At 37.5% G+C, this 27,174-nt stretch overlaps 1 protein-coding gene across 2 annotated transcripts in view; it reads left to right on the plus strand.

Moving 5' to 3' along the window:
- Positions 1-27,174, plus strand: part of PLA2R1 (phospholipase A2 receptor 1) — a 114,823-nt gene that overhangs the window by 71,654 nt on the left and 15,995 nt on the right. For both annotated transcript variants that reach the window (XM_019636807.1, XM_019636808.1), the window contains 11 exons: positions 2,151-2,353; positions 4,238-4,383; positions 7,651-7,735; positions 9,875-10,007; positions 10,579-10,614; positions 11,072-11,229; positions 16,600-16,664; positions 16,936-17,039; positions 18,814-18,953; positions 26,160-26,277; positions 26,933-27,063. In XM_019636807.1, coding sequence (XP_019492352.1) covers positions 2,151-2,353; positions 4,238-4,383; positions 7,651-7,735; positions 9,875-10,007; positions 10,579-10,614; positions 11,072-11,229; positions 16,600-16,664; positions 16,936-17,039; positions 18,814-18,953; positions 26,160-26,277; positions 26,933-27,063 — 1,319 coding nt within the window. The remainder of the gene's footprint in view (positions 1-2,150; positions 2,354-4,237; positions 4,384-7,650; positions 7,736-9,874; positions 10,008-10,578; positions 10,615-11,071; positions 11,230-16,599; positions 16,665-16,935; positions 17,040-18,813; positions 18,954-26,159; positions 26,278-26,932; positions 27,064-27,174) is intronic.

Below are 27,174 nucleotides of genomic sequence, written 5' to 3' on the forward strand. Positions count from 1 at the left end.
TGTGTAGCCAGCAGCCAGCGTGAACAGCCAGCAGCCGCTGTGAGTGGCTGTCCAGAGGCCGGCGACCGATCTGCCTCACCCAGGAAGAGCGCAATGATAATACCAACATGGGCCGGTGAAGCGACATCCTCCACAACTAGACCGAAGAACAAAACGACAGCAACCTGTCTGTTCCCCTTCCCCCGATTCCCCAGCGCTGTTTCCCTTCCCCAATTCCCCAATAAAATCTTTAAAAAAAAAGACTGCAGAGCTCCATTCATGGCAAGTTGTGGTTGCATGCTATAATCTCTCCCCCTTCCCTGTCCTGCAACCCTCCATCTTTAACACTAGCCAGCTGTTCTGTTCAGTGGAACTTACTGCTGGCCTTTGTCTGGACCAGCTCTCTCTTGACTTCCTTTTCTTCTGTGTGAGTCATACTAATTACGTTTCCTTGTTTAGGACTAGTCATTTTCACCCTTTCGGGTCTCTGATGCATCAGTGTGCATGTACACACAGGACTGTGAGCTTCTTTTGGATGGGAATTCTCTGACCCCATGATATCCAGTGTGCATCCGGGATTGTTGAAGATAGGCACTCATTCTTTAGCTCCCGTATTCTTCCTCTATTTCACAAACTTTTCCATTCCTTTAGGAGAGGCTCTTTGTACCTCTTGTATGTCTTTTTACTTCTCTCACTTTTCATTTCCCCCCTTCTTTAGCCTTTCCATCAGCATAAAACGACCAAAACATGGCTGACAAGGATAATACCAGCTGCCCTGTATATAAAAAAAAAAAAAGAAAGAAAAAAGGAAAGAAAAGAAAGCTATTACTTCTGAAGGGAAATTAAGAAAGACAAATATTTAGTACCAAGTGACTATATTTTAAAAGTTCCTTTAGGTCCAGAACCATCACAAGTCAGCTATAATCACTTGCTTTTTTATAAGCACCCCTTGAAAACTCTTTTCTCCTTCTCATACTCCCAAAACTTGGCTCAGATGTCACTTTTAAGAAATCCTTTACTGACATCTCCAGGCAGACTCCATCATCCGTCTGAAGTCTCCCCATAAATTCAAATGTACACACTGTTACTATAGCACCGTACACATTATGTTTATTGCAATTGATAAACTCACACTAAGCTAAGAGCTGGGTTTTATTTGTTTTGTGTTGTGTTGTCCTTCTATCTCTAGCAGCGAATATACAGCCTAGCGTTGTATATAGATGTAGATGCCCTTTTGTTTTTGTTTTTGTTGAATGTTGATTGAGTTAACTAGATGATTACTCTGGATTCAAGAAAAAAAGAAGCTCATTCTTTCTCAATTTTTATTTTATTTTTGGAATGGGGTTGTTTTCTACTATTCACTGAAATTTGAAGTGTATTTTTTAGGTGTCTGATGAATTGTATAGATTTGATAACAAACTTGAGGATCTTAACTTAGAAATTGTTTCTATGGAAAAATATTTTATTTGCCAAAATATTCAAATATGCAGAAAAAAATAAGATGGAGTTTTGTCCATAACTAGACGATTGTTCCCTTTTCCTTGATGTCTTTCCCTACTCCTTTCCCCAGAGTTTCACCCCATTTAGAATTTATCTCATTCTCTACACTTTCCCATGGTTTACAGTTTGGTTTTCTGTTGTGTACCTTGCAACTACCTTGAATCCATTGCTTATGCATTTTTTTCCTGTTAAATCTGTTTCTCAGAGGATATACACTAAGCATTTTTCATTGTTGGTTTTTCACAATGGGGTTTCACAGTATACAGTGTACAGAGTAGGTGCTCAAGAAATGATGAGGTAGGCTTTTTTCTGCAGTTAAAAAACTCAATAATTCAAAGCAGAGGGATGTTGGTGTTTGATGAGATATAGGAAATATTCCAGTTTCAAGTTGGAACAACTCCTAGTTTTCCATCATTTGCCATCTGGGCTCGAAATGTCCAAATTTCAAGCTTCACAGTTTCTCTTCTCTCACTTTTCCATCTTCTATTCTTTTCTCCAGAGAGGAAGAAAAATGAGATAATTATACCAATAAAGCATCCTTTTTCATCTTTACTGTTTTTATCTGGGTGCTTCATTGTAAGATGTCAATTATTCAATGCTCTAAAGAGCTGTTTCTGAGCACAAAATATTCTAGCTCTATGGTATTAAAAGTGTTGTTTTTCTGCTTTTAGGCTACAGTGGTGGCTGTGTTGTCATGCGAGGAAGGAGTCCACCTGGCCGCTGGGAAGTGAAAGACTGCAGGCATTTTAAGGCAATGTCCCTGTGCAAACAGCCAGTGGAAAATTTGGAGAAAACTGAGCATAAAGAGAGATGGCCTTTTCACCCCTGCTATTTGGACTGGGAATCAAAGCCTGGCCTGGCCAGCTGCTTCAAGGTGATGCCAAGGTTACATGGGCATTCTCAGTGGAACCAACATTATTTCAAGTTTGTCCATGTATCCCAAATTCTTTTATTCCAGAACAGTGCCTGGCACATAGCATGTGTTTAATTCATATTTGTTGACTGTCCTTATCCTTTCAGTTATATTCCAAAATAATTTTTAAGCCAAGAGATTGACATATCCCTGGTGACACTGGAGTCCTCGTGAGGGTTGATATCAAGGTTCAAATCAATACTGTTCTTATTGAATATACAAATGACTGAGGCAGACACTAGCTGGGTATAAAAATGTGCAATTTCATATCATGTGTAAGCAAGTGAATAAAGTCCTTATTATAGAATAATACCATTTTGCTGCTAAGGATAGATTTTGCTGCTTGCCAGACACCCGAAGATCAAAGGATTATTAATTTAATATATATACAGTTGATGTGTGTGTGTGTGTGTGTGTGTGTGTGTGTGTGTGTGTAATGAAATGTCTTTTTGCCAATCAACTGTAGATCTTGGGCATAAATCGGTACCTACAATGTCAGAAATACATTTTTTTTAATATAATGGGGTTTTTTTGTCGGTTTAATCTTTGGTTCATTTTATAATTAATGATTTCCAAAATGATGGGAGAAAGTTATTCTCTGGAACACAAGCACATACAAACAGAATGGAGTTAGAGTCTATCTCTAGAGAATTGTAGTCTCATAGATGGTGTGAAACACCTGTAAATGCACTCAATTTAAATGTACACGCATAGAAACCTACATTAAATTCATGGAATAATGGGCCCAGAAGTGACCTCACAGAGGAAGTAAAACCTTAGAAATGAGTAAGCTGAGGCTAATGAGATGAAGTAATTTACCCAAGATCACAACTATTTATTAACAAAGTTGGAATAAATCTCTGGTTTTGGGACTCCCAGTCCAGTGCTTTCTTCTACTACATATCACCCTGCTATGTCAACAAATGTATGGTGTATTTAACAAGCTTGGTAGTAAGATTTATTAATTTAAAGTGATTTGAGAAAAGGTTCCCAAAGGAGGCAAGTTTTAACATATAATTTAAAAGATGGACTGGGAAGCCTATTCATTCTGGTCTCAGCAAATCAGAGCCTGTTGAAGGTTGGCTTCAGAGGCTCAGGCTTAGTGTTGGGCAGTTAAGAATGAAGAGGGTGCTTAGGCCCAGGATCCAGAGCTCTGGGTCTTTGGTCCTTCACTCTTGATCTTAGAGTCAAAAGCAGACCTTCCATTTGACTGACTTCTCCCTGCTACTGTGAGGACAGTTAGAAAAAAAAGACAGCTGAGAAGTAGGACAGAATTTAGGCACAGTTAAGACCCAAAGACCCTAGAAATATACCCACCCTAGGTACCAAGTCTCATTTCTCATGAGTCAGCCAGATTCATGGTCATTCAGCCAATTCGAATTTGTCAGAGGGCAGTCTGTTTGGGATGGAAATTCATGGACTTTGGAAGCAAGGAGTGTTGGGGTCTAATCCTAGTTCTGCCAGTTGGTAGCTATGTGACCTGAAATTTGTAAACTGTCTTAGCCTGACTCTCTTCATCTTTTGAGAAACATTTATTAAGGGACAAGTATATGCCAGTCACAGGAAATGTAGGAGAAAAATTTTAAAAAGAATCCTCAAGGAGCTCATTGATAAAACAGTTTATCATATCTGCCTCATAAAATTGTTTTGAGAATAAAATGAAATAATAGTCTTAGAATGACTATACACATTCTATCTAGTTCAGTAAGTGTTGTTTCTCCTTACTGGGTCAAGCTTTTAATAAAGAATAATGACAATAATTACATTACTATTATTTTCTTGCCTACAATCAAATAGCCTTACCTTATGTGTGACAGTGTCATTTTTTTTTTCCTTTGCATACAGGTATTTCATAGTGAAAAAGTCTTGATGAAAAGAACATGGCGAGAAGCTGAAGCATTTTGTGAGGAATTTGGAGCTCATCTTGCAAGCTTTGCCCATATTGAGGAAGAGGATTTTGTGAATGAGCTTCTACATTCAAAATTTAATCGGTAAATACTTATTAATTTTGAAAAAATTACAGTGAAATATTAGGTCTCCCAGTAATGCCTACTTAGGGACAAGTATCCCAAATATTTGTTTAAAATCTCAAGTACTTGTTTCAAGCCTACAACCAACTGGCCGCCAGTTTTGAAATATATACATACATTCCATAAAACAAAGAAAAAAGTGACAATTGTTTTGATATTTAAAATCCTGTCTGTGTGTCTCATATCAAAATTTTAGAACTTTTCTGCCAAACTCAGTAATCATCTAGTCCACTGGTTTTCAAAGTGTTGTATGAGGATCCCGAGGGTCTGGGAACCCCAATGCAGGAGGAAGCCAAGTAGGCAGAGTTTCTGGTTCCTTGCTCACTGACTCATCAGACCATCTCCAACCAGCTCCACTTCTAGTTATCTTGTATATAGTAGGAGTCCATGGAATATTTTGTTTGAAGAAAAAGGAAGTCCCACTGATTAAAAAAATCCAATCTAACCCCCTAATTCACTTTTGAGGAAACAGGTGTTCACTTATCGGCATCCATTTTGCAAAGTTACAGAATCTTGAATTCCATGGAGTTAGAAAATCAATTAAATTTAAATTGGAAAAAAATGTAAGAGACCTGAGCTACCTTCCACCCACATGCAAGAATTCCTTCTACCACATCCCCATGGTCACCCACTGTCTGCACAATTCCTTTCAGTTGCAGCATGCTCCTTACTTGGGAGAAAGTCCATTCCATTGTTGGAGGCTGGTTCCAAAGATCAACTTTTTAGTAAGCCAGAGCAATATAGATCAAGTCTACTCTATATTCAAATATTTGAACACAGCTACCATGCCTTCTTATAGTAAGTCTTCCCAGCCCTTGGCCTCTTCCTCGAATGTTCTTTTCAAAATACATTTTAAGAATATCTTCTATGAAAGATATTCCCAAAATGTTACATGCATAGCTGACTGGACAATCCCATAATCATGGCAGATGAACTCCTGCCCCCGAGGATGGTGTGGTCTAAGGGCGTGGGGGGTGTCATGCCTCCATGGCTCCATACATTTAATTAACGAAAACAACTGTAACACCACGTACTCTGCTCCAAGCTCTGGAAATCTGGAGTCTCAATGAGACACTTGCGTGAATCTCAGAGAAAATACAGAATAATTTCTGAGGAAAATTCTGGCCTTCCCCGTAAGTTTCCTTTGGGATACTACCAGAGGAATGTTAATATGTAACATCTGTCAAACTATTTGTCTCCAGAATCTACAAAAACGACCTTAAAGGTGAGAGTCTTTGACACCATCTACCAATGTGAGTTTTATAGAGTACTCTGTGGTGGACTAAAAGGGAATCTCGTGGTCAAATATGTTTGCAAAGCAATGTACAATCTTGGAAATTTGCCATATACATTAGCTTTGTAAAGCCTTCTAGTTGGAACCACTTTCTCTAACCACAAAACTCTTTTTTTGAGTACATTTTTCAATATCCCATGGAACTGATAGTCTCTGCAGGATATGCTCACTGTGATTCCCAAAACTGGCTGTGGATTATCACACTCCCTTGGACACCTTTTAACATATGGTCCTCTGGTCTCACACCAGAGCTGCTGAATCAGATTCTGCAAGGCTCCAGAAAAGTTCAAGAAGCTTCCTGTTTAGTTGAATTTTTAGCCAGGAGTCGGGCCACAGATCCAAGGGATATGTAATAATCTCCATTGTTTGAAGCTGTAACTTTGCTTCATGACTTTATCCCCTTGCAAAAACATCCTTGCATACTTGTATATAGTGGGCTTTGGTATATGAAGCAACTATATGCAAACTGCTTCCATGTTTTCTGCAAGATCAAATATCATTACATCATTTCTATCTATGGACTTTCTCATACCTGGGATTCCTAGTAGAATTTAGCGCCAACTGTCTATCAAGTTATTAATATTCAGCACCTAATGACAAAAGCTATATAATGTATGTTTTACTTTTGCCCTGACTGCCAGGGAGTTCAGCCAAATCTGATGCTTAGTTATAGCAAATAAACCAGTTCTCACAGTTAGCATATGTATTATATGTATTTCTCCTTCCTATGGCACTGCTTTTCTATTTCTATTTTACTGTTTGTATCATTATATTACAGTATTAGGAATTATACAATTTTAGGAAATTGGTAAAGAAAGAATAAATACAATTCATCTTCTAGGAGCCTGTATATAGCATGAAAACTGCAGAACTCTGACTTCAGTGAGGAAAGAAATAAAAAGTTCTTAATACAGGGAGAGTAATGTGGATTTCTAGCTTAAGACATTGAGATGAATGTGCCTGGCTTAACCTTGAGGCAGCGTTTCCACCTTTCCACAATGTCAATGTAAGAGGCAGTGACCAACCGGGCCCCAGTGATCACTCGGAATATCTAAGTCACATTTTATGTTCATTTTTATTGTTCAGGCAGAGGAGCTCAAACATCTGAGAAGAAGGTGCTTCAGAATAAGCTTGTTTCCCTGCATAAAGAAAATAAAGCATCTGTTATGACTTCTGAATCTTTTAAATTTTTAATTCTTCAAAATCATTCTCAGAAAATTATCTTAGTGAGATGGCTTGTTATACAATTAGGCTTTATGGCTTGATTTATTGAGTACTCTGTGGTGTGACACATTTGTCCTATGCCTAATTGGAAAGAAGAGGGTTCTCTGGGGGACTTCTCGCCAAGTCTAACTGGGTGGTGATGGCTGAAGTTAATCTACTGTGCCTCAGACTGATTCACTGTGGAAATATTTACTTTAGGATCTGGGAAAAACAAACAAATAAACAAAAACCTGTCATGTGCCTTTTGTTAAATGGGGGGGTGGTGATGATTAATCCTCAGAGAATACAAGAACATGTGACAAAAGAGCAACAAATCAAAGCAGACTAAAGTAGTAAGAAGTCCTCTAGGGAAGAGAAGTTCCAAAATTTCTTTCAACTCGCTTTCATGTGTTCTTGTCCCGATTAAAATGTGTTGCCATTTCTAATGGACATGACAAAGCCATGTTCTCAACATGGGCTGACTTTTCCCAATGGCATATCACCAATGAGCACCCCATACAAACCAAGAAAAATAGGAAGCCTGGCTATCTCCTCTCAGTTCACTTCAGAGCTCATGTTTTGCACGTAGGAAATGTTGAATAAATGTTTGTTTGACTTGATCAACCCTGCCAGTAGCATCAGCTGTTTCCTGCACACACAAATACTTACTTGAACTTTTTCATAATGTTATGAATTCAATGGGAAAGGCCAAGTTTTTGTTCTCTTCACAGGACAGAAGAAAGGCAGTTCTGGATTGGATTTAATAAAAGAAACCCACTGAATGCTGGCTCTTGGGAGTGGTCTGATGGAACTCCTGTAAGTCTTTTCAAACCAAAGAAAAGGAAATGAATTCAGAACAAGTGGCCCTGGAACCACTTGGCAAACTAACCAAAAGAACCTGGAAATAATGACCATATTTCCCATGACTCAGACCCAAATAAAAACTGTACCAGCCCTTGGTACCAGAAGAGTTATTTCAGCAACCTCCTGGGGAGGTTTTGCTAGTCACACAGTTCTGAGGCCACTGTAGGATCTTAGCCTGAAAAGGAATCAAAATATCCAAAAAGGTCCCCAAACCATCTCCCATGCGAAGAGCCTCCAGCAGAGAAGCAACTGCTCTTTAAAATAACGCCAGGCTTTCTTTACCTCACCTTCCCTCTCCTGCCTAGGGACCTTATTATGTGAGTGTGGGGCCATTGTCCATGTCACAATGAAAAGAACCATTTTCAGTATATCTCACTATAAAAGGACAGAAATGCCAGCCTTAGAAATTTCACCTCCTTCTCAGCCAGAGCAAGTTATTTGGAGGAAAAAAGACTCGCTTTTTATTCAGCTTCATATTTGTAAAAACCTCAATATTACATATTTTTTCAAGCGCAATGAGGAATTCTCACATTTTCCTCAAGAAGATAGGGGGAAAAACCCCAAAGTAGTGTCCCAGATTGAAACTACGATCCTTCCAAGGGCCCATGCAGAATCAAGCTATTCAGTTTTATCTGTGAAGTGGGGAGGCTAGCAATAGCCCACCATGAGCATTTAATGCAGCTCCTGCTTACTGAGCCCTAAGCTGCTCTAAGTACTAAGCTGAGTACACTCCTGCATGGTCTCATTCCATCTTTACGATGATTCAATGCAGTAGGTATTGCAATGATTAAATAGTTTGCCTAAAATAATACATAGAGCCAGGGTTGGTAAACAGGTTGGCTGCCTCCAAAGCCACAATGTTATAATGTCTCCTCATTGGCAAAATATCTATCAGTACCCAAACTTTGAAATTGTAAAGATCAACAGAGAAATGAGATCTCTAGGCCCACTGTATAGATAGCGTTCAAATTTGTGTCAAGGAAGGGATTTGTAGAAAAGTTATATGCTTGTAGTGGGAAGAAAATAATAAGTTAAAAAAATAAGTAAAAAGTTTCCACCTATGTACTGCTTCTTTGAAAAGGGCTTCAGCACCAGAGAGTGAGAGGAGATCTTAGAGATCACCCAGCCCCATCCATCTATTTTCTCATGAAGAAACCAAGGCCCAGAAAGCACAAGGGGCATAGCAGTGTCAACTTGCCCCATAAATGGCAGCCACCACATGGCACAGTTGGATGTCTAACATCAATATGGCCCTTAACGATGAGATGTAGTACATAGAAATTTAGAACGCTTCGTTTTGTTTTAGTGAAACAAACTCATTAGTAACAGAAGCAAAATAGACAATGTTGATTCAAAATACATGAGATAAAGTCATGAAGCAGTGCAATGAGTCCCTTACCACTCCCCACTGGACAAAATGAATATGCAAAGTCATGCTGAATATATATTTACGTTAGATGAATTGTTGCATGACTGTGTATGTTTGATGAGGAGTATAAATGGTTTCAAAACATCCTCTTTTTTTCCAAATGTTTACTTTCATTTTACTTGCAATCCATCCACTCTTCTCTCAGAGAGTCTTTAAATCACTGAGACGTTTGAATCTTTATTTAATACCCCTGTTGTGTGATTATTCGTGGAAAGTGTTGGGTAGTTTCCTGATTAATGCTAGTGATGACTTAGAATTTAGTGATTAGAGACTAAAAGCTTAGTGTCTATACACAAAAATCTACATCAAAGGTGAGACTCACATCTGACAGATCCCTGAGCCTCTGAGTTTACCCAGGCCCCCAAGCCTAGAGCCTAATCCTGCAAGTTCGGAAGGAATCATGCATCTGACTTGTTCCTTGTGAAGGAAGGAGTAGCAGGCCTCTTTTTAAGAAAAAAGCATCTATAAGAAAAAAATGCTAATGTTTGCTTAGCCTGTTCTTCACAAGTACGGAACAACCTTTAACTGGAATCATATACAGATATTTCTGAAGCTTCCTCCAGAAGTCTATTGTGATTTATTTACAAGGGTGCCTGTTTTGATCTTTTGAAACTTTCTGTGGGAGATCATCATTAAGGAATAATGAACTTCATCTGCTGCAGGTTATCTCTTCATTTTTAGACAATACTTATTTTGGAGAAGATGCAAGAAATTGTGCTGTTTACAAGGCAAATAAAACATTGCTGCCCTCGCACTGTGGTTCCAAACGCGAATGGATATGCAAAATTCCAAGAGGTAAAACTATGAATAAGATCTTTACTATAGGTTTGCTCTCTAATAATCTATAGCACTTTCCCAAGTGGAGAGTTGCAGAGATCTAAAATGTAAGCATCATGGACCACAGTACCAACAACCTCCACGATGAACCGAACTGCACTATTTTAGCAAAGAATGTGTTATAGGGGAATGAGAAAAGACGGCAGTGCGGTATGCTAAGCCAGTTATAGGAAATGATATATTGTGGAGTGTTATATTTTATGAGTACAGTCTGGAAGAAATGTCATGGTGACATTACAAACTAACAAAATTACTTATCAAGTGAGTAAGTGAAAACACTTAGCACAGTGCGTGACACACAGTAGGCCCTCGACAAGTGTTCACGTCCTTTCTTCTTTAATCAGGGGCCTCCCTTGAGCCTCCTCTTCAAGTATGAGAATGAGCTATATACCAAACAGCACAAAGTACCTGGTTTTTAAATGGTCTTTAAAAGGTGAAGTACAAAATATTGGGTGTAGAGCTGAAGTAATTCAGAGATCGCACGCCTGTGAGGAAAGGTCACTCAAGACGGTTTGCTTTCACTTTGCAGATGTGAGACCCAAGATTCCACCCTGGTACCAGTATGGTAAGAACTATCTTGAATGTCTAAGTATGTGCTATTACATACCATTACTGTATTATTACAGCCTTCCAATCAAGTCTCTCTTTTCTTATGTTAATCTAGAACTAATTTGTTCAAATTAACTAATTAATAATTAATAAATAATCAAGTTAATAAATGTCACTAAATATAAGTAAAGACTAATATCATAGCTTAACCCCATTTTCATGACACCTGATTTTAAAATATCTGAACTTTGAATACAAATAAAGGTTTCTTATATAAGATAGACTAAGAAAAATAAGCAAATTACATAATTATGTATGTGTGTGTAAATAAATATATTTATTAAATACAATTTTTTTTTAATGCTGAGTGACCAAATTATGAATTTGGGGTCAATCATAGCATATCCTATTTAAGCATGCATTATATCAGTCAGTAGTTTTTGCATCATTTGCATTGTGTATTTTTCTTTCAGATGCACCCTGGCTCTTTTATCAGGATGCAGAGTACCTTTTTCATACCTATGCCTCGGAATGGTCCTCCTTTGAGTTTGTCTGTGACTGGCTGCACAGTGATCTTCTCACAATTCTTTCTGCACACGAGCAAGAATTCATCCACAGCAAAATAAGAGCGGTACTTTAATACAATTAACCATGAGAAATTCAGAGCATATCTCCTTCTTCTGTCCTTGGGGAATTTTTTTTTTTTTTTTTTACTTCAGACATTTATTTACGTTTCATTAAAAGCCATAGATTTTTGAGAATTATTTTTTTCTGATACAGAGATTAAGAGAAAATAATAGAAACACAGGTTTATTATGTTGGCCAGTCATTTCACTTCTTTTTCTTTCTTTCTTTCTTTCTTTCTTTCTTTCTTTCTTTCTTTCTTTCTTTCTTTCTTTCTTTCTGTCTTAGCAACAACGATAAGTAGAGTTTTACTGCTTTTGTGAGGTTCTTTCAATCATTCAACATATATTTATTGAGAGACTGGGGCTCTATCAGTGATTAAAATAGGCCAAAATTGCTGCCCTCTGGGAGATTATAGTCTAGTCTGGGAAGAAAGACCGTAATCAATATAAGTAAATAGAGTTACATAATATTTTAGGAAAAGATAAATGGGTAAATGGCATGGAGGAAAATAAAGCACAAATGAGGGACAAGGAGTACCTGGGAGAGGGGTGTGTAGCTATTGTAAAGTTTTGAATTTTACTTCCAAGGCTACGATATTTTTAAGTTTATAAAAGACATACAGAAAATGGTAAGGAATGATTTTTCATTTCAACTTAAGATAAAGACTAGACTTACTCTTTTGAGGAGCTAGGCTAATTAGAAATGAACGCACAAAACCTGTTAAATAATATTAGAAATAGACTGCCAAGGAATAGAGTACATTGTTAGTGTATTTCTTCAACAAGCTTTTACTGAGCATTAGGTATGTGTCAGGCACTGTGATATTTGTCAAAGACCCAGAAATGTGAAGGACACAAAAATGAGATACAATCTCTATTTTTAAAAAGCTGGAAATAGTGTGAGATAGTAAGTAAAAAGGGGGCCATACGTACAAATTACCAAAGAGGCACTGAGGGTGGAAAACCTCACTCCCAGTTTTCCCTAGGAAATCTTTGAAAGTAAGAAAAAGCCTTTTTTCTTTTTCTATAATTTAACATTATTTCATAATCTCCAGGGATTCTTTCTTGCTCTATCATCTTTTCATGTTTGTAAGTTGACTTTTAAAATGAAGCTCTGTATCTAAGCATTTTTTACTTGTACGAGAAATGTCCTCCTCACAGCTCACGGGGATTTCTCATTTCTGTAAACCTGTTTGATGTCCACATAGCCAGTGAGGCGCAGGCAAGTCAGGACTACTACTGAGCTTTGATGGAAAAGCTGAGAAACAGAGGGGTTAGGTGACAACCCCACAGTCCCACAGGGACTCAGTGGAAGACCAACCACTGGAACCAGATATTTCCCTACTATGGGTCTGTGCTCTATTTTGCCTCCCTTCCGCTCCTGCACATGGAACACTCGAGCCAAAACCGTAATGTGAAGTATCAACAAATTACATACCATGATGTCAGAAAATATGTTTGTTTCTTTAGCTAGACAGCAGACTCCTCACCCAGGTGTTAATAACAAAACATCAGATGAATGGCTGAAAACCAATCCATCAACATGGCAAGGCACACATCTCATAAGGAGCTCATGTGGGCCAACACTTACCATAACCGCGTCAGGCACTGTGCTAGGTACTAACATTTGATGGCACTCAATCTTTCCAAGAACTCTGTGGGAAGTCTGTTATTAGTACCTCTTACAGATGAGGAGGCTAACACTTCAAAGAGGTGAAGCGACCTGGTTGCACAGTCGCTAAGTGGTGGAATTTGGAAGTGAACCCAGGCCACCTGACTTACATCATTAAAAAACCCTCTGCTGGCAGCAGAACAGCAACTTCGAGGGTAGATAAGAGCACAATGTCTTCCTTATATTAAAATGCTAGTTCTAAAACCCCTCTCCTGAAAGATGGCTCCAGCTCTGTCTCAGACATGAATAATGAAGGGCCTCTTTGATCTTTCCAACAGAGTTTAGCTGTCTTGGGAACATCTGCAGGTCTTTTTTCTTCAACTTTCCCTTATTTCATTCTGCCAGTCTTCTGTGGCTGGGAAGCCCTTAGGGATGGTGAAGCTAACACCTCCCATACAAGGAACAGTAAAACCCATGGTTTAGCAGTTTGAGAATCATAGTCAGGATCATGATCTAGCTGAAGACTAGATATACAGAGGGTGCCAAAAAAAAATGTATATACATTTTAAGAAAGGAAAACTGTATTAAAATTGTAATAATATATACTGATAACAAAAGATGAATACAAGTCACATTTGACTTCTGGTATTACAAGAGGCTCAAAGTGGTTACCATCAGCATCCAGACACTTCTGATTATGGCGAACTACTGCTTGAGCAACGTTGACCAAAGTGTCCACTTGTATACATTTTTTTGGCACACCCGGTAGTTGTGATCTCAAACAAAAAAAACCTTTTTTTTGGTGGTGTCTTATATGGCAAAATTGTTACCCAGCCTGTGACCACATTAATAAAGAATGCCCTGTCAATGTTATGGGTGAACAGCTGGCTGATCTAACACCACACTGTGCTACAAAATAAAATTATTGAATGGTATAGGATATGGAGACTAAAGGGCAAGGGATCCAGAGGAAAAGGGTAGCAATTTAGAAACAAGAAAGTTGTAGATTTCTAAAGCAATTTTTATTTCTGCCTAAACTGTGGCTGTGTTGCCTACTTTTTGTCGGTGGTAGTGGTGGTATATATGGTGACCATTTACATTTCATAAGTAAGAACTCCCATATCTAAGAACATCCTGCTGGAATGAATTTTATTCCACACGTTATTTAATTCCAGAATGAGAAACTAAACATTTAGAATAATAACCCAGAAATGTGAAAACAAAAATGACATTCAGTTGAGGGGAAGAACTAATTATTGAAAAAGAAAGTTAGGTACAGTTTTAAAAATCTGAAGCAGAAATTTTTTTTAACAGAATGTGTCCATCTTGGAAAAGTGTTGAGTCCGTAATTTCTCTACGAATAACAGAGGACCACAAAACATGATGAGAGTGAATTTTTGAGTACCTGTTTTTTGAGCCATCTTGTTGGTCAAATCAGTGCCAAAAGAAGCAAAAAACTGCAAGCTTTATAGGAATTGTTTGACACAAAATACTAGTCAGTTTGTCCATTGGCTAGCATTTTTATACTGGGTTTGTGAAATATTTGAATATTTGAATTTTAAAGTTTGATTTTATCTTATTTTTAAAATTTCATTTCTAAATATTTCTAACAAAAATATATCAAATTTATTAGTAATTTTTTCAAAGTCTGATGACTTAAACCTTTAAAATGACTTTGTTTTGCTACTTTAATGGAAAATTTTAAGAGATGATGGTTTGTTCTTATATTGTTTAGTAGATAAATACATTGGCTATTGCTGTGTTTTCTTTTTGGTAGTATTCTTCCCATATGATGCTATCTTGAATGGCTGCCTGTAACAAAACATAACTGATATTATGAAATTTATAGTCATTACATTTTTAATATTCTTTTATATAAAAGAGTATCAACGTCTTCTATTGTTGTAGTCTTATACCCATGTTAAACTTTAAAACATCTATTGGATTTTTCACTCTGGGTATCTTCTAGCTTGTCCTTTGAAGTTCTGTTTCATACAGGTTATGATGTGCCACGTGGAAGATTACCACACTATAATCGAGGTAGTAATAAATATGCCACTTAAGATGCAGTAGTTATTATTTCTCTTTAGAGGTCCTTAATTGAGCCAGTAACAGTCAGGCTGTGATTTCCACTGTCGTACGTGAGACCCCTTTAGATTGAATAAAATTGTTGTGGTTCTCCCACCGAGCTCACAGTCAGTCTCAGTGGAACCATTCCAAAGTCTGACAACAGGAATCTAAATTCAGCATGTAAAAACACGTCCATGAAACAACACCTCAGGGATCAAAAATTATAGTTGCTCCATGTTGTACAATATTATTTTCAAATTGCTGATATGGCAGACAGCCACACTGCTTAAGGAGTCAAAACACCTGTTTATAAATTAGAGTGTTAGAGAGCTATGTGGTTCTCTTTCATAATGATCTAAAAGTCATATGAAAAAAACAAAACCACCATATATATATAAGTATATATATATGTATGTATATATACATATATACACCAGAGGTGCCCAAAAAAGTGTATATAAGCGGACACTTTGGTCAACGTTGCTCAAGCAGTAGTTCACCATAATCAGAAGTGTCTGGATGCTGATGGTAACCACTTTGAAGCACCTCTTGTAATTGCAGAAGTCAAACGTGACTTGTATTCTTTTGTTATTGGTATACATTGACTATTACAAGTTTAATACAGTTTTCCTTTCTTAAAATGTGTATACATTTTTTTGGTACCGTGTGTGTGTGTGTGTGTGTGTGTGTGTGTGTGTGTGTGTGTATCTTAAAATGTATCCTCAAGTCCTAGAAATGAAAGTGCAAATTTAAATACATAATGTCTTCAAATTAACAGATTTTTAACATAAAAAATTGGGTTACACTTCACACACACACACACACACACACACACACACAGCACAGAGCACACACACAATCGAGTATTTTGATTTAGAGATCTTAGAGAAATGCTTATTGCCTCTTCCTCTTTTCTAGTTTAAGAGGGAATTTCAATTTCCTGGGTCATAAGTCCAGTATTACATCTGTTTTAATGTGTGTCTGTAAGCATGTGCATGCACACGTGCATGGTGTTTTATTTTTATACTGTATTGTACTGAGATCTGTGTTATAAATAATAGTGCAAAATTAATAAAATACCAAAGGATAATTTCCTAGTTGTCAAACACTGGAAATTCAGTAGTATTGTTTTGTCCTCTACTGTGTCTCCTTATTTGAATGGGTGAGGGTGCTAACACTCAGTTTAAAAGCTTACCAATCAGACTAATGCCTAAAATTCAAAATCTTTTTACCATTGATGTCTTTGTGCCTTGAATTGTTTTTCAAATAGTGTGACATATGTGATGAGCTTCTATAAATCACCAAGAGGACAAACCACTAAAATTTTAATTTAGAAAGAAAGGCGTCTACATCTATTTTACTTTACAATATTACTTTTTATATTCAAATTATGAGACAAAAATTACTTTCAAACACATAGGGTAAGTTGTAAGAAAGATATTGCATATCATATGAAACTAAAATTATTTTCAATATTTGATTCTAATTTTCCTTCATAATGCGGAGGGGATATTTTAGAATAATGAAGTTTCAGGTTTTCTCAAGATACTAGGCCTGAGTGTTTGTACTTTTCTTTAGATAATTGGGTAAAATACTGAAGAATAGAAAGCTATTAACAGCAACCCCATTAATCTTAATAATGAAAAGGGAAACAAGTGAATAAATGCTGACATTTTCTTTTTTTTTTAAATAGCTATCAAAGTATGGTGTACATTGGTGGATTGGACTTCGAGAAGAAAGAGCCAATGATGAATTTCGGTATGGATCTAGATTAATTTGCATTTAATTTTGTTTGGCAGGTTTATTTGCAGAATGATTGGACAAGATCTTAGTGATCAATTTGTTGAACAGGCTTCAAACATTATCTTCAGATTATAAATTTTCATTTCCCTAACCAAAGACATGAGTATATTTTTTTAACTTAATGACACAGTATGCCTTCAATCCATACCCCGGTACTCTAAGAATAGTGTTGGAGACTGCACACGCAGAATGAAAGAAGACCTTAAAAACTGTAATTTTCCTACAGCTGGAGAGATGGAGCCCTGGTAATCTACCAGAACTGGGACAAAGGAAGAGAAGGACCTATGAATAACCAGAGCCAGAGATGTGGCTTCATTTCATCTCTAACAGGTTATTTTATTCATCCTTTTCGGGGTTTATAATACAAACTAATAATTTTCAGGAGCCTTTTCATTGCATTGATTCAGTGAGAAAGTTTTGTTCAGTTATTTTGCTTTTCAATTGAATGTGTTCAATTTCATCAGTCTTAGGCTAAAGGATGGCCATTCTTAGAGTTTATTCCATGCATCAATGTGGAAATAATCTACATCCAGATAAGTCCTTCCTCATGAACCAAAACAGCACCAAAAATGGGTCCGTTGAAACGGGTCAAAACTGTTCCTGACCAATACTTTTCCTTATGAAATTTCAGTAGGGGCCCATTTTTTAATCTCTTCATAGTATCCAGTTGATAATTGGCCAGATCTTTAACCTCTATGAAATGTACTCCCAATTTCCTATTTAAGAAAAAAAATCTCTTTGAATTCAGTATTCCTTTTTTAAAATACCTGGCATTGATGGCTGCTTGCCTTGCACCACCAACTGTTTGCAAGTGGGGTTTAGAAGTACATGTATGTTGAAGATGGTTTTGTTAATTCTATTCATCAACACAGTGTTACTTAGGTTGATTGTGCACCCCACTCTTTCTATCCAATAAAAGGTAATGATGTTTGTGACACTGAAACATTTATAACCAACTTGTGCGCCAAGTCAGGAGCAGGATAAACATGGAAAGTAATCCTAGGTGTAGAGGCGTGCGTCTTCAGAGAAAGTCAGGAAAGAAAAAAACCATGTGGTTAATCAGCTCACTTTTGCCAGCAGGTGTCACAACAGCCTATAGAAAGGCTGTTTTGTGATTCTGGAAGAATCTGCATTGAAAAGAGCATTCCAGGCCTTCCACAAAATGCCATCATGTTTTTGGCTCCTATCCCTCATACTAGAAAACTGATTCTGCCCTTGCAATTTACATGCACCCTAGCCCTGTTCTGGAGTTTATAACTTGAATGCTAGTGAAATGCATTCTGTAATCTTCTCTGAAAATATAGCACTTCTGAATGACAAAACATTTTCCAGGAGACTTAGGACTTTGGATATATCTTCCTGAGGGCATGCTTATATGTGCGCCTGTTTTGTTTAAGGGTCACTATTCTGACCTTCTTTCTTAGAAGTTCATGAGCTGATTTTTCTAAATTATTATATTTTCTAAAGAATTATAAAGTAGAAATGATCATCTATTGTTTTAGAATCTTTTCTTTCTCTTTATGTTGATGTTGAATATTTTTTTTAAAAATGTAACTCTACAAAGTACAGAGGGTGCAAAAAAATGTATACACATTTTAAGAAAGGAAAAAACTTAAAATTGTAATGCTCAATATATACCAATAACGAAAGACTAATACAAGTCACGTTTAACTTCTGCAATTACAAGAGGTGCTCAAAGTGGTTACCATCAGCATCCAGACACTTCTGATTACGGCAAACTACTGCTTGAGCAATGTATACATTTTGTTGGCATCCCCAGTATTCTTTTGCCTACCAAGTCAAATATTCTTAGAACTTTAATCAGTTCTGTGATTTCAACTGTAGTATTTGTTTAACTTTTTGTTTGTTTTCTGCATTTACAAAATTTCTACATTCTTGAATTAAAATTACTGATTTGGCACCTTGCCCAGTTAGCTCTTATCTCTAGAGAACTGTATGATTAGTAGTGAAATTTAGTTCAATTTCTAGATTTACAAAGCAAATTATGATAAACCATGGTAGTCATAAAAATAGTGTTCAATAGAGAATGTCTACAAAGAGTCATTGTTGTTCCTAGTCATTTCTAAACCATTTTCCCCTCCAGGACTCTGGGGACGTGAGGAGTGTTCAGTTTCCATGCCTAGCATCTGTAAGCGAAAAAAGTTTTGGGTCATAGAGAAAGAAAAAGATATACTGAAACAGCATGGAACATGTCCCAAAGGATGGCTGTATTTTAACTATAAGGTAAACTTGTTTTCACACGCTGCCTTTGTTTCTCTTTTGTAGATGTTAATTTCAGCAAGTAATGAAAAAGTGGGTGTGGCTTTGAAAAACCATGATTTGTCCGGACCTGGAATTTTTCTGTCACCACTTTTAAGAGATTTGAGAAGTTTTTGATTTAGGGACAAACCTCTTGGAATAAGAAGTGTTTGCCAGAAGCAGCCTTGACACCACCCTTCATTTGTATATTCAGTGTTTGCTATTGACTCAGTCGCTTATTGTGTTGCATGACTGTTTCATTAGTTGTGATGCATCTTTGTATGGGTGCGTGTGTCATCTTAGGCCCTGCTCCCAAATGAGCTGTCGACACCAGAGGGCCCAGACTCCATCATCTCCTTCCTGCCTAGAACCAGCATAGAGCTCTGCCTGCCTTGTGAATTGACTGGCTAATAATGTAGCTCATCAATGGCGTCTTGCGCCTCATCAAGCTGGTGTTTCCATGCAGAATTGATTTTTTTTTTTAATTGCCAGTGGGGATGCTGCAAACCAGATTTATTATTCCAGCTACTGCCTCCAATTAAGGCCAAGACTGCCCTTCCACTCCTTTTGCTTTATAATAAAATAACTTTACAGGCCTTAGGTGAAAGGAATTAAAATGCATCCCAAATTATAAATGGTTACCCTTCAGTCGTGGACAGCCAGTTTTTAATCTCTATGTTCAGTTGTATCGGCAGGGCATTCTCTCTTTTGTGATCTTCCTCTCATTGTTCATTTGTGAAATGTGGCCATTGGGATTTTACACACATGTATTGAGCACCCGCTACATATTTGGCACTGCTTTTTAAAATTGGGATAAAATTTACATAATGTAGAATTCACCACCTTAACCATTTTTACGTGCATAGTGCAATAGTGTAAAATATATTCACATTGTTGTGCAGCGAATCCACAGACCATTTCCACCTTGCAAAACTGAAACTCTAAACTCATTAAACAATAACCCCTCATTCTCCCCGCCCCCAGCCCTTGGCAACCACCATTCTACTTTCTGTCTCTATTCATTTGATTACTTCAGATACTGCAAATAAGTGGAATCATAGAGTATTTGTCCTTTGGCGACTGGCTTATTTCACTTAGCATTATGTCCTCCAGTTTCATCCATGTTGCAGCATGTGTCAGAGTTTCCCTCCTTTCTTAAGACTGAATAATATGCCATTATATATACATATATATACCGGGGATGCCAAAACATGTATACACATGACTTGTGTATTCAGCTTTTGTTATTGGTATATATTATTACAATTTTAATAGTTTTTTCCTTTCTTAAAATGTGTATACATTTTTTTGGCACCCTCTGTGTGTGTGTGTGTATTATAGATATTAAATATATATATTATATATAATTAATTATATATATTAAATTTTATATATATATATATATATATATATATATATATATATATAATTTTGTGTGTGTGTGTCCTTTTGTGCCTGGCTTATTTCACTTAAAATAATGTTTAGAATTTCATCCATGTTATATCAGAACCTCATTCCTTTTTATGGCTGAATAATGTCCCATTGTATGAAGACAGATACCACATTTTGTTCATCCATTCATCTGTTGATAGACTTAGGCAGCTTCCACTTTTGGGCTACTGTGAATAAACCCGCCATGAACATTGGCATACAAGTATCCCTTAGTGTCCCTGTTTTCAATTGTTTTAGGTGTATACCTAGGAGTGGAATTGCTGAGTCATATGAGAATTCTAGGTTTAAGTTTTTGAGGAATCAACAAACTGTTTTCCACAGTGGCTGGACCATTTTACAATCCTGGCTGCAGTGTATGAGCAGGGTAACCCTGCCAGAATTCTATAATCCTGCCAACACTGTATGCTAGCAATTATTCCACATCCTCGTCGCCATTTGTTATTGTCTGTCTTTTTTATTTTCGCCATCCTAGTGCATTATGAGAGAGAGCGCCAAATCCTAACCACTAGACCACCAGGGAAGCTCCTAGTGCATTATGCAGTGTTAACTCATGTGGTTGTGATTGACGTTCCCTAACGTTTCATGATTTTGAGCATCTTTTCATGTACTGATTGGCCATTGGTAGATCATTTTTGGGAAAATGTCTGTTCAAGTCCTTTCCCTGTTTTTAAATTGGGTTATTTGTCTTTTTGCTGTTGAGTTGTAGGAGGTTTTTATATATTGTGGATAGTAAACACTTATCAGATATATGTTTGGCAAATATTTTCTCCCATTCTGTAGGTTGTCTTTCCACTTCTTTGAGAATGTCCTTTGATGAACCAAAGGTTTTAATTTTAATGAAGTCCAATTTATCTCTCTCTTTTTTTTTTTTTTTTGCTGCTCATGCTTTGAGTTTCATATTTAAGCACACCTTGCCAACTCCAAGGCCCTGAAAATTTATCCCTTATGTTTTCTTCTAAGAGATTTATGATTTTAGCTCTTATATTTAGGTTTTGGTCTATTTTTAGTTAATTATTGAACCTGCTAGTTTTTCACAACTATCCTGACAGTGGGCTGTAGGGAACAGGCACAAAGAAATACCTATTTTGTCTAAAAATCACATTTTTCATACAAACAGTGACCAACCCCAAAGCATGAACACAGCTGTTCTCGTTACTAAGTCATAGCTCCTCCCATGTATAAAAGAGGAGATCTTAAGGAAATTAATGGCAACTCAAGTCCTTGGCATTAAAGAAACAATTCTTAGAAACTCACAATGGGTAATTTTGGTTCAGCCTTTGGTTTTCATCCTTCCCCCAAACGTGTTTATCCACACAGCTTAGCTCTGTGCCAGCACAGAGAGTATGTACACACATGGGCATGGGAGCAGTGGTGGTGGGGCAGACCCCATGCAAAGAGCCGCAAATGCTCCCTTTGAAAGGAATAGAGAAGAGCAGAAGTAAAGCACAGACACATACATGAGAGGAGACGGGCTTTCTGAAGCTAGCTGTGAAGCAAGATTAAAACACCCTCGGTGTAGCTCAGAGTGTTTTTTTTAAAAAACGTTTATTGATAACTAACAGCTAGATTGGGATTCACAGGCCTGATCAAATATTTAGAATCACCAGATGAGCTTTTTAAAAATATCAAGGTCCAGGTGACATCCTAAAGATTCTGACTTAATTGATCTGCATGGGATCCAGGCATCAGTATTTTTTAAATGTTCCCTCAGTTATTCTAATGTGTAGCCAATATTTTTGCCCAACAATGCGACAGTAGCTAGACTTAGTCTGCAAGGTATTCAGAGGATTTGATTACTAAGGATACTGTCACCGCAGTCTTCGTGAGAAGGTGACCTTTTACAGAGTGAGGTTTCACTGTCCCCAAGAGTATCTCTCCACCCACAGTGACTTCCCTGCATATTAATGGCCAAAATCCCACCACTGGAGTCTTACTCATTTGCCTTAACTCTCTTTTTTATTTTTTTAAGAGAAGTATTTCTGAGATTGACTCATCTGTCTCTACACTTTGGAATCAATGAGTTCATCAGATTATTAGAAAAGCTGGTAATTGAGAGGAGTGGAGACCCCAGTAGGGATGGTTCCCCTGATTAACTTAAAAAATATAAAGAAGAAAAATTGGGAGAGAGCAGTGACAGACATTACTCACTTCACAGTTCTGAATGAGTGTCAATATATTATGTCCCATTAAACTTTGCATTTTGTTTGTCAGCTTCCTTAGACTAATTTTTATTGGTTATTTCTGAGAAAGAAAGAAAAAAAAAACCTTAGCTGGTTGACTAATTATCTAACTTTTAAAACAGACACCAGAAGCTAAGCATCTTTTCTAATGTTCATAAATGTTTTCCTCCATGTTTGATGATATAAAAGAGGCTTGACCAAGGATGACCCCAGGAAGGATGAATCATCTAAGATACTTGTCACAGCAGCTTTAGGAGGAAGAAATTCTAAGAGTGTGCGTGTGTATTAGATTCACTCTTGTGTTTCTACTTACATATTTTCATTCAAGGACCTGAATGAAGTGCTAATGGCTGCTTTGCACCATCTGGTTTGAGATTAACCAATATTTTATTTCACATACAACATAGCTTTTCCTTTAAAAGTACTTTCTCCTCTTTTAAAAAGTGTATTCGAATTCTCAGCATTTTACTCATTCATTCATTTAACTATGTTGGATATTGGTAATTCAATGGTGAGGAAAAATAAACACAATCACTCTCTTTTGGAGCTTATAGACTAGAAGAGGAACAAACGTTAGTAAATCAATTAGGAAAATAACTATAATTTAAAACTGTGACACATGTGATGAAGGAGAGTTACAAAGTTCTAGAACACTGTGTAACAGAAGGACCTGACTGAGGTGGTCAGCAGGACAGTAAACATTAAAAGTAGGAGGAACAGCATGTGCTAATGTCCTGTGGTGAGAGGGAATGTGACATAAACACTATGGAAGAAACTAAAGGAAGCATAGATATCTAGAATGTAGGAGGGGAGATGAAAGTAGGCAAGAGTGATATCATGTTTGAGTTTGTGGTTTTTATTCTAAGAGCAATGAGAAATCTCTGAAGGGTTTTAACTAAAGAGGGACATGATCAGGACTGAGTTTTGGAAAGAATCACTCAAGCTTTGGTGCCAAAGATAGACTGGAAGAAGGCAGGGGGTGAGAAAGGTAAGAGCAGTTAAGAACTTATTTTAATAGTCCAGGCAAGAGGTTAGTAGCTTCGGCTAAGATGACGGTGACAGAGACTGTGGGGCAGTGAGGATGGTGGGGCACTGAGACATGGGATTTCCGAGGATAAGACTGAAGGGGTGGTGGAGTGGGAGCGTAAGGACAACTCCCAGGTTTCAGGCTTGTTTAAAGGCAGCGCTGACCTTGCCATTCAATGTCAGTATGAGCCCTGGGAAAGGACCAAGTCTGGGGGGAAGTGCACGAATGCCATTTTTAAATTTTGACCTGGAAATGGCTTTGATACAAAGAAGAATTTTATATTCAAAACTTGTTTGGAATACAGGAGGAGAGCCCTAATTCACAGTCATAATCAGAGATACATTACACTTGATCACATTTCACAAACTAGTAACTAAACAATTTAAAATTAAGGATTCTGTACTTCATCTTGTTGCTTTGCCTGAATTAATGACACCATTTTGAAGTGTGTTAGTAAATACGATATATTTTTAGAAACAGTGAAGCTCTGGTAAGGCAAGGCTACACTCGCATTATCAAGCTAGGAAATCTTGGCTGAGGCAAATGTTAGGGGCAGGGGTGGAAAAAGAGGGGAGCCCATGTGTGTGTTTTCTGGAGAGATCCATTGAGCTAACTGAACCAATAAGGTTCCCTGGTATTTATGAATAGTTCATTAGCATGACTATCTGAACACAAGGTGAACTCGCATTAAATGATAAGGCTTCCTAATAATTAGTATGTGCCACTCTTTGGGAATTTGTAATTAGAGGAAAGAGGGAAAACGAAAGAAATAGAGACAAGGGCAGTTGTTGTAAAATGAAAATCCTGTACAGCCAATTCTGTTCCTTTGGGACGCAACCAAGGTGAACAGAACCAGAATTGAAAATGTCCTCCCCTCTCTTAGTTGGTAACTCACTGTCAGGCTAGATCAGGGCTCCTGGTTTTTATACTAAGAACAGTGGAAAAATCCCTGAAGGGTGTAAACTAAAGAGTGACAGGATCAGGACTGAGTTCTGAAAAGAATTACCTGAGCATGATTGACATTTGGGGCTGGAAAATCCTTTGTCCTGGGGGATTGACCCATCCATTATAGAATGTTTAGCCACATCCCTCGTCTCTGCCCACTAGATGCCAATAGCAACCCCCCTTTCCCGGCACCTCGAGCCCTGAAAACCAAAAACATCTCCAGACATTGTCAAAATATCCCGCGGGGCAAAGTGGCCCCATTTGAGAACCGATGGGCTAAATCTAGAATATCTGAGAATGTCATTTGACAACCGTTTCAGAGTCTGTTGGCTTTTATTTCATTCCATAAATATTTATTGGTGACCTTCTTTGTTGTGATGTTCAAAAAAGAGCAACAAGTTCATCTCTCCGCTTTTTAAGGAGTTTATGATGGGGGAGAAGGGACGAGAGACTGACAGATCGAGAAGTTAAACAAGGATGAGGAAGGATGTCATTCCAGAGGAGGCTGGGGGAGGAAGGCTCTCTCAAGTGAAGGCGTCCCCACTAGCCTAGAATTCCCTTGTAGCTGGTAGGATTTTCTCAGTAGCACAATCTTGAGATCTGACTATCAATGACCAGGGCTGTCTATGTTTATTGATATGAGAGAATATTCCCATGGACTATCCTTTGCAAAAAGTCTCCCCTGACTTCCCTGGATGTGTTCTGGCCTTTCTCTTTTATCTCTCTCTCCTTGACTCCATCCGGCCCTACTAACATGTTTAAATTTCACCAAGCTTGGGGGCTGGGGGGGAAGGGGGGTGGCTTTCCTTCAACCCTGCCTGTCCTGCCTAGTAGCTACTGTTCCATTTCTCATCCCATAACGAGTAACCCCTGCTATGCCACAGACATGATTCTCTCAGGAGTAACAAACAACCAGCTCTCACTGCCGAATCCCACAACCTTCTTTCTGTGCTCATTTGACATTGGTGGGCACCCCCCTTTGTTTTTCCTTCCTGGGTCTCCTTGGTCCTGCCCTAGCGTCTCTTCCCACAGGGCTCGTGTTTTCTCTTCTGGCTCATCCTCATGGACTTGCTGACCACACAGCTGAGTCCATGTCCTTAGTGAATTTAAGTACCTAATGTGGTTTTGACTCTCCAGTATTTCTTTCTCATTTAAAGTGAGGAGTTATACTTGCAAATGAAATTGAACTAAGCTGTTTTTAGCCACACACACAAAATATATATATATTTTTTTTAGATGAAAATCTGCCACTATAAACTTTGCCATCAGGCTGGCTCCTTTTTAAAAGGCATGCTCTTTTTCATTGAGCAAGAAACATTGTTCTGATATCCCCACATGGCAAAACACATTCTTGCTTCTTCTGTTCCTGCCCGATGCAAATGAAAGCTAGGCATGGACGCACCCTGAAAGCGGGTCCTCTTGGTTTTACGTTCACACCTTGGGAGAAGCTTACAGACAAAAGGAGTCATTCCTGCCCAAGAAAAGTGTACAAATTTTCAAGGCCGATCCTCATTGTCTTTCGGAAATTGTTAATTCATTATGAAATTAAAGAAACGAATGCTTTTTTTTTTTTGACATTTTTCATAGTGTCTTCTGGTGAAAATCCCCACAGACCCAAACGATGGGAAGAACTGGACATCTGCTCAAAGTTTCTGCGTGGAAGAAGGGGGCACACTGGTTGCCATTGAAAATGAGGTGGAGCAAGGTACTCAGTGTTCAGTCAGACAAAAATAAGCATTTGTATTCAAGTATTCATTAAAATATTCCCCTCCAAATACTAACATCTCCAAACCAGTATTTTAATAAATTTTCAGTTTTACTGATGACGTTCACATCATGACATCTGTAAAAGTTAACACACTGCATTGCTTATAAACTGTTGATTTGGGGAGCCTTTTGTCACACTAGTACTAATGGAAAGAATAAGGACACATTTATGATCAGTATTTCAAAATGGCTAAAATAATATGAGCTTTAGTCTATTATAATTGCATGGTATATTTTTATAGATCCCTTTAAATTTGCCTCTACACTTTTATTAGATATTTAGGCAATTATATACTTTAGTTTGAACCAAGCAAATAAATCCTCTTTTGTTAAGAAAGACATTCAGGAAAGCCTGGAAATTGTTAATGATATGATGAAATCTAATGCTTAGCCAGCTAATTTCTGTCAATTTAAAATGAAACAAAAGTGAGAGACTGCATTACCTTAATAAGGACAAAGTAACGAATTCTGACAATTGATTGATAATTAAGTTTTGCTGTCAATTAAATAAAATCATGGCTATAAACAGAATTGGCTGATTACCCAAATGGTTTATGTAGTATTAAATTTTATAATGTATTCTTATTTTTCAGCTTTCATTACTATGAATCTTTTTGGCCAAACCACTAATGTGTGGATAGGGTTACAAAGTGATGATTATGAAAAATGGCTAAATGGAAAGCCTGTGGCATATTCTAACTGGTCTCCGTTTGATATAATAAATGTAAGTTTTAAGGTTTATTTTTTAGAAACCATTTTAGCAAGAGATTCAATGCAAGATTTGTTCAATAACGGTTTTTTTACTTCCTATATTTTGTAGGCATACATTTTTATT

This window comes from Hipposideros armiger, unplaced genomic scaffold (genome assembly GCF_001890085.2).
Source record: "Hipposideros armiger isolate ML-2016 unplaced genomic scaffold, ASM189008v1 scaffold_30, whole genome shotgun sequence".
Taxonomy (NCBI): domain Eukaryota; kingdom Metazoa; phylum Chordata; class Mammalia; order Chiroptera; family Hipposideridae; genus Hipposideros; species Hipposideros armiger.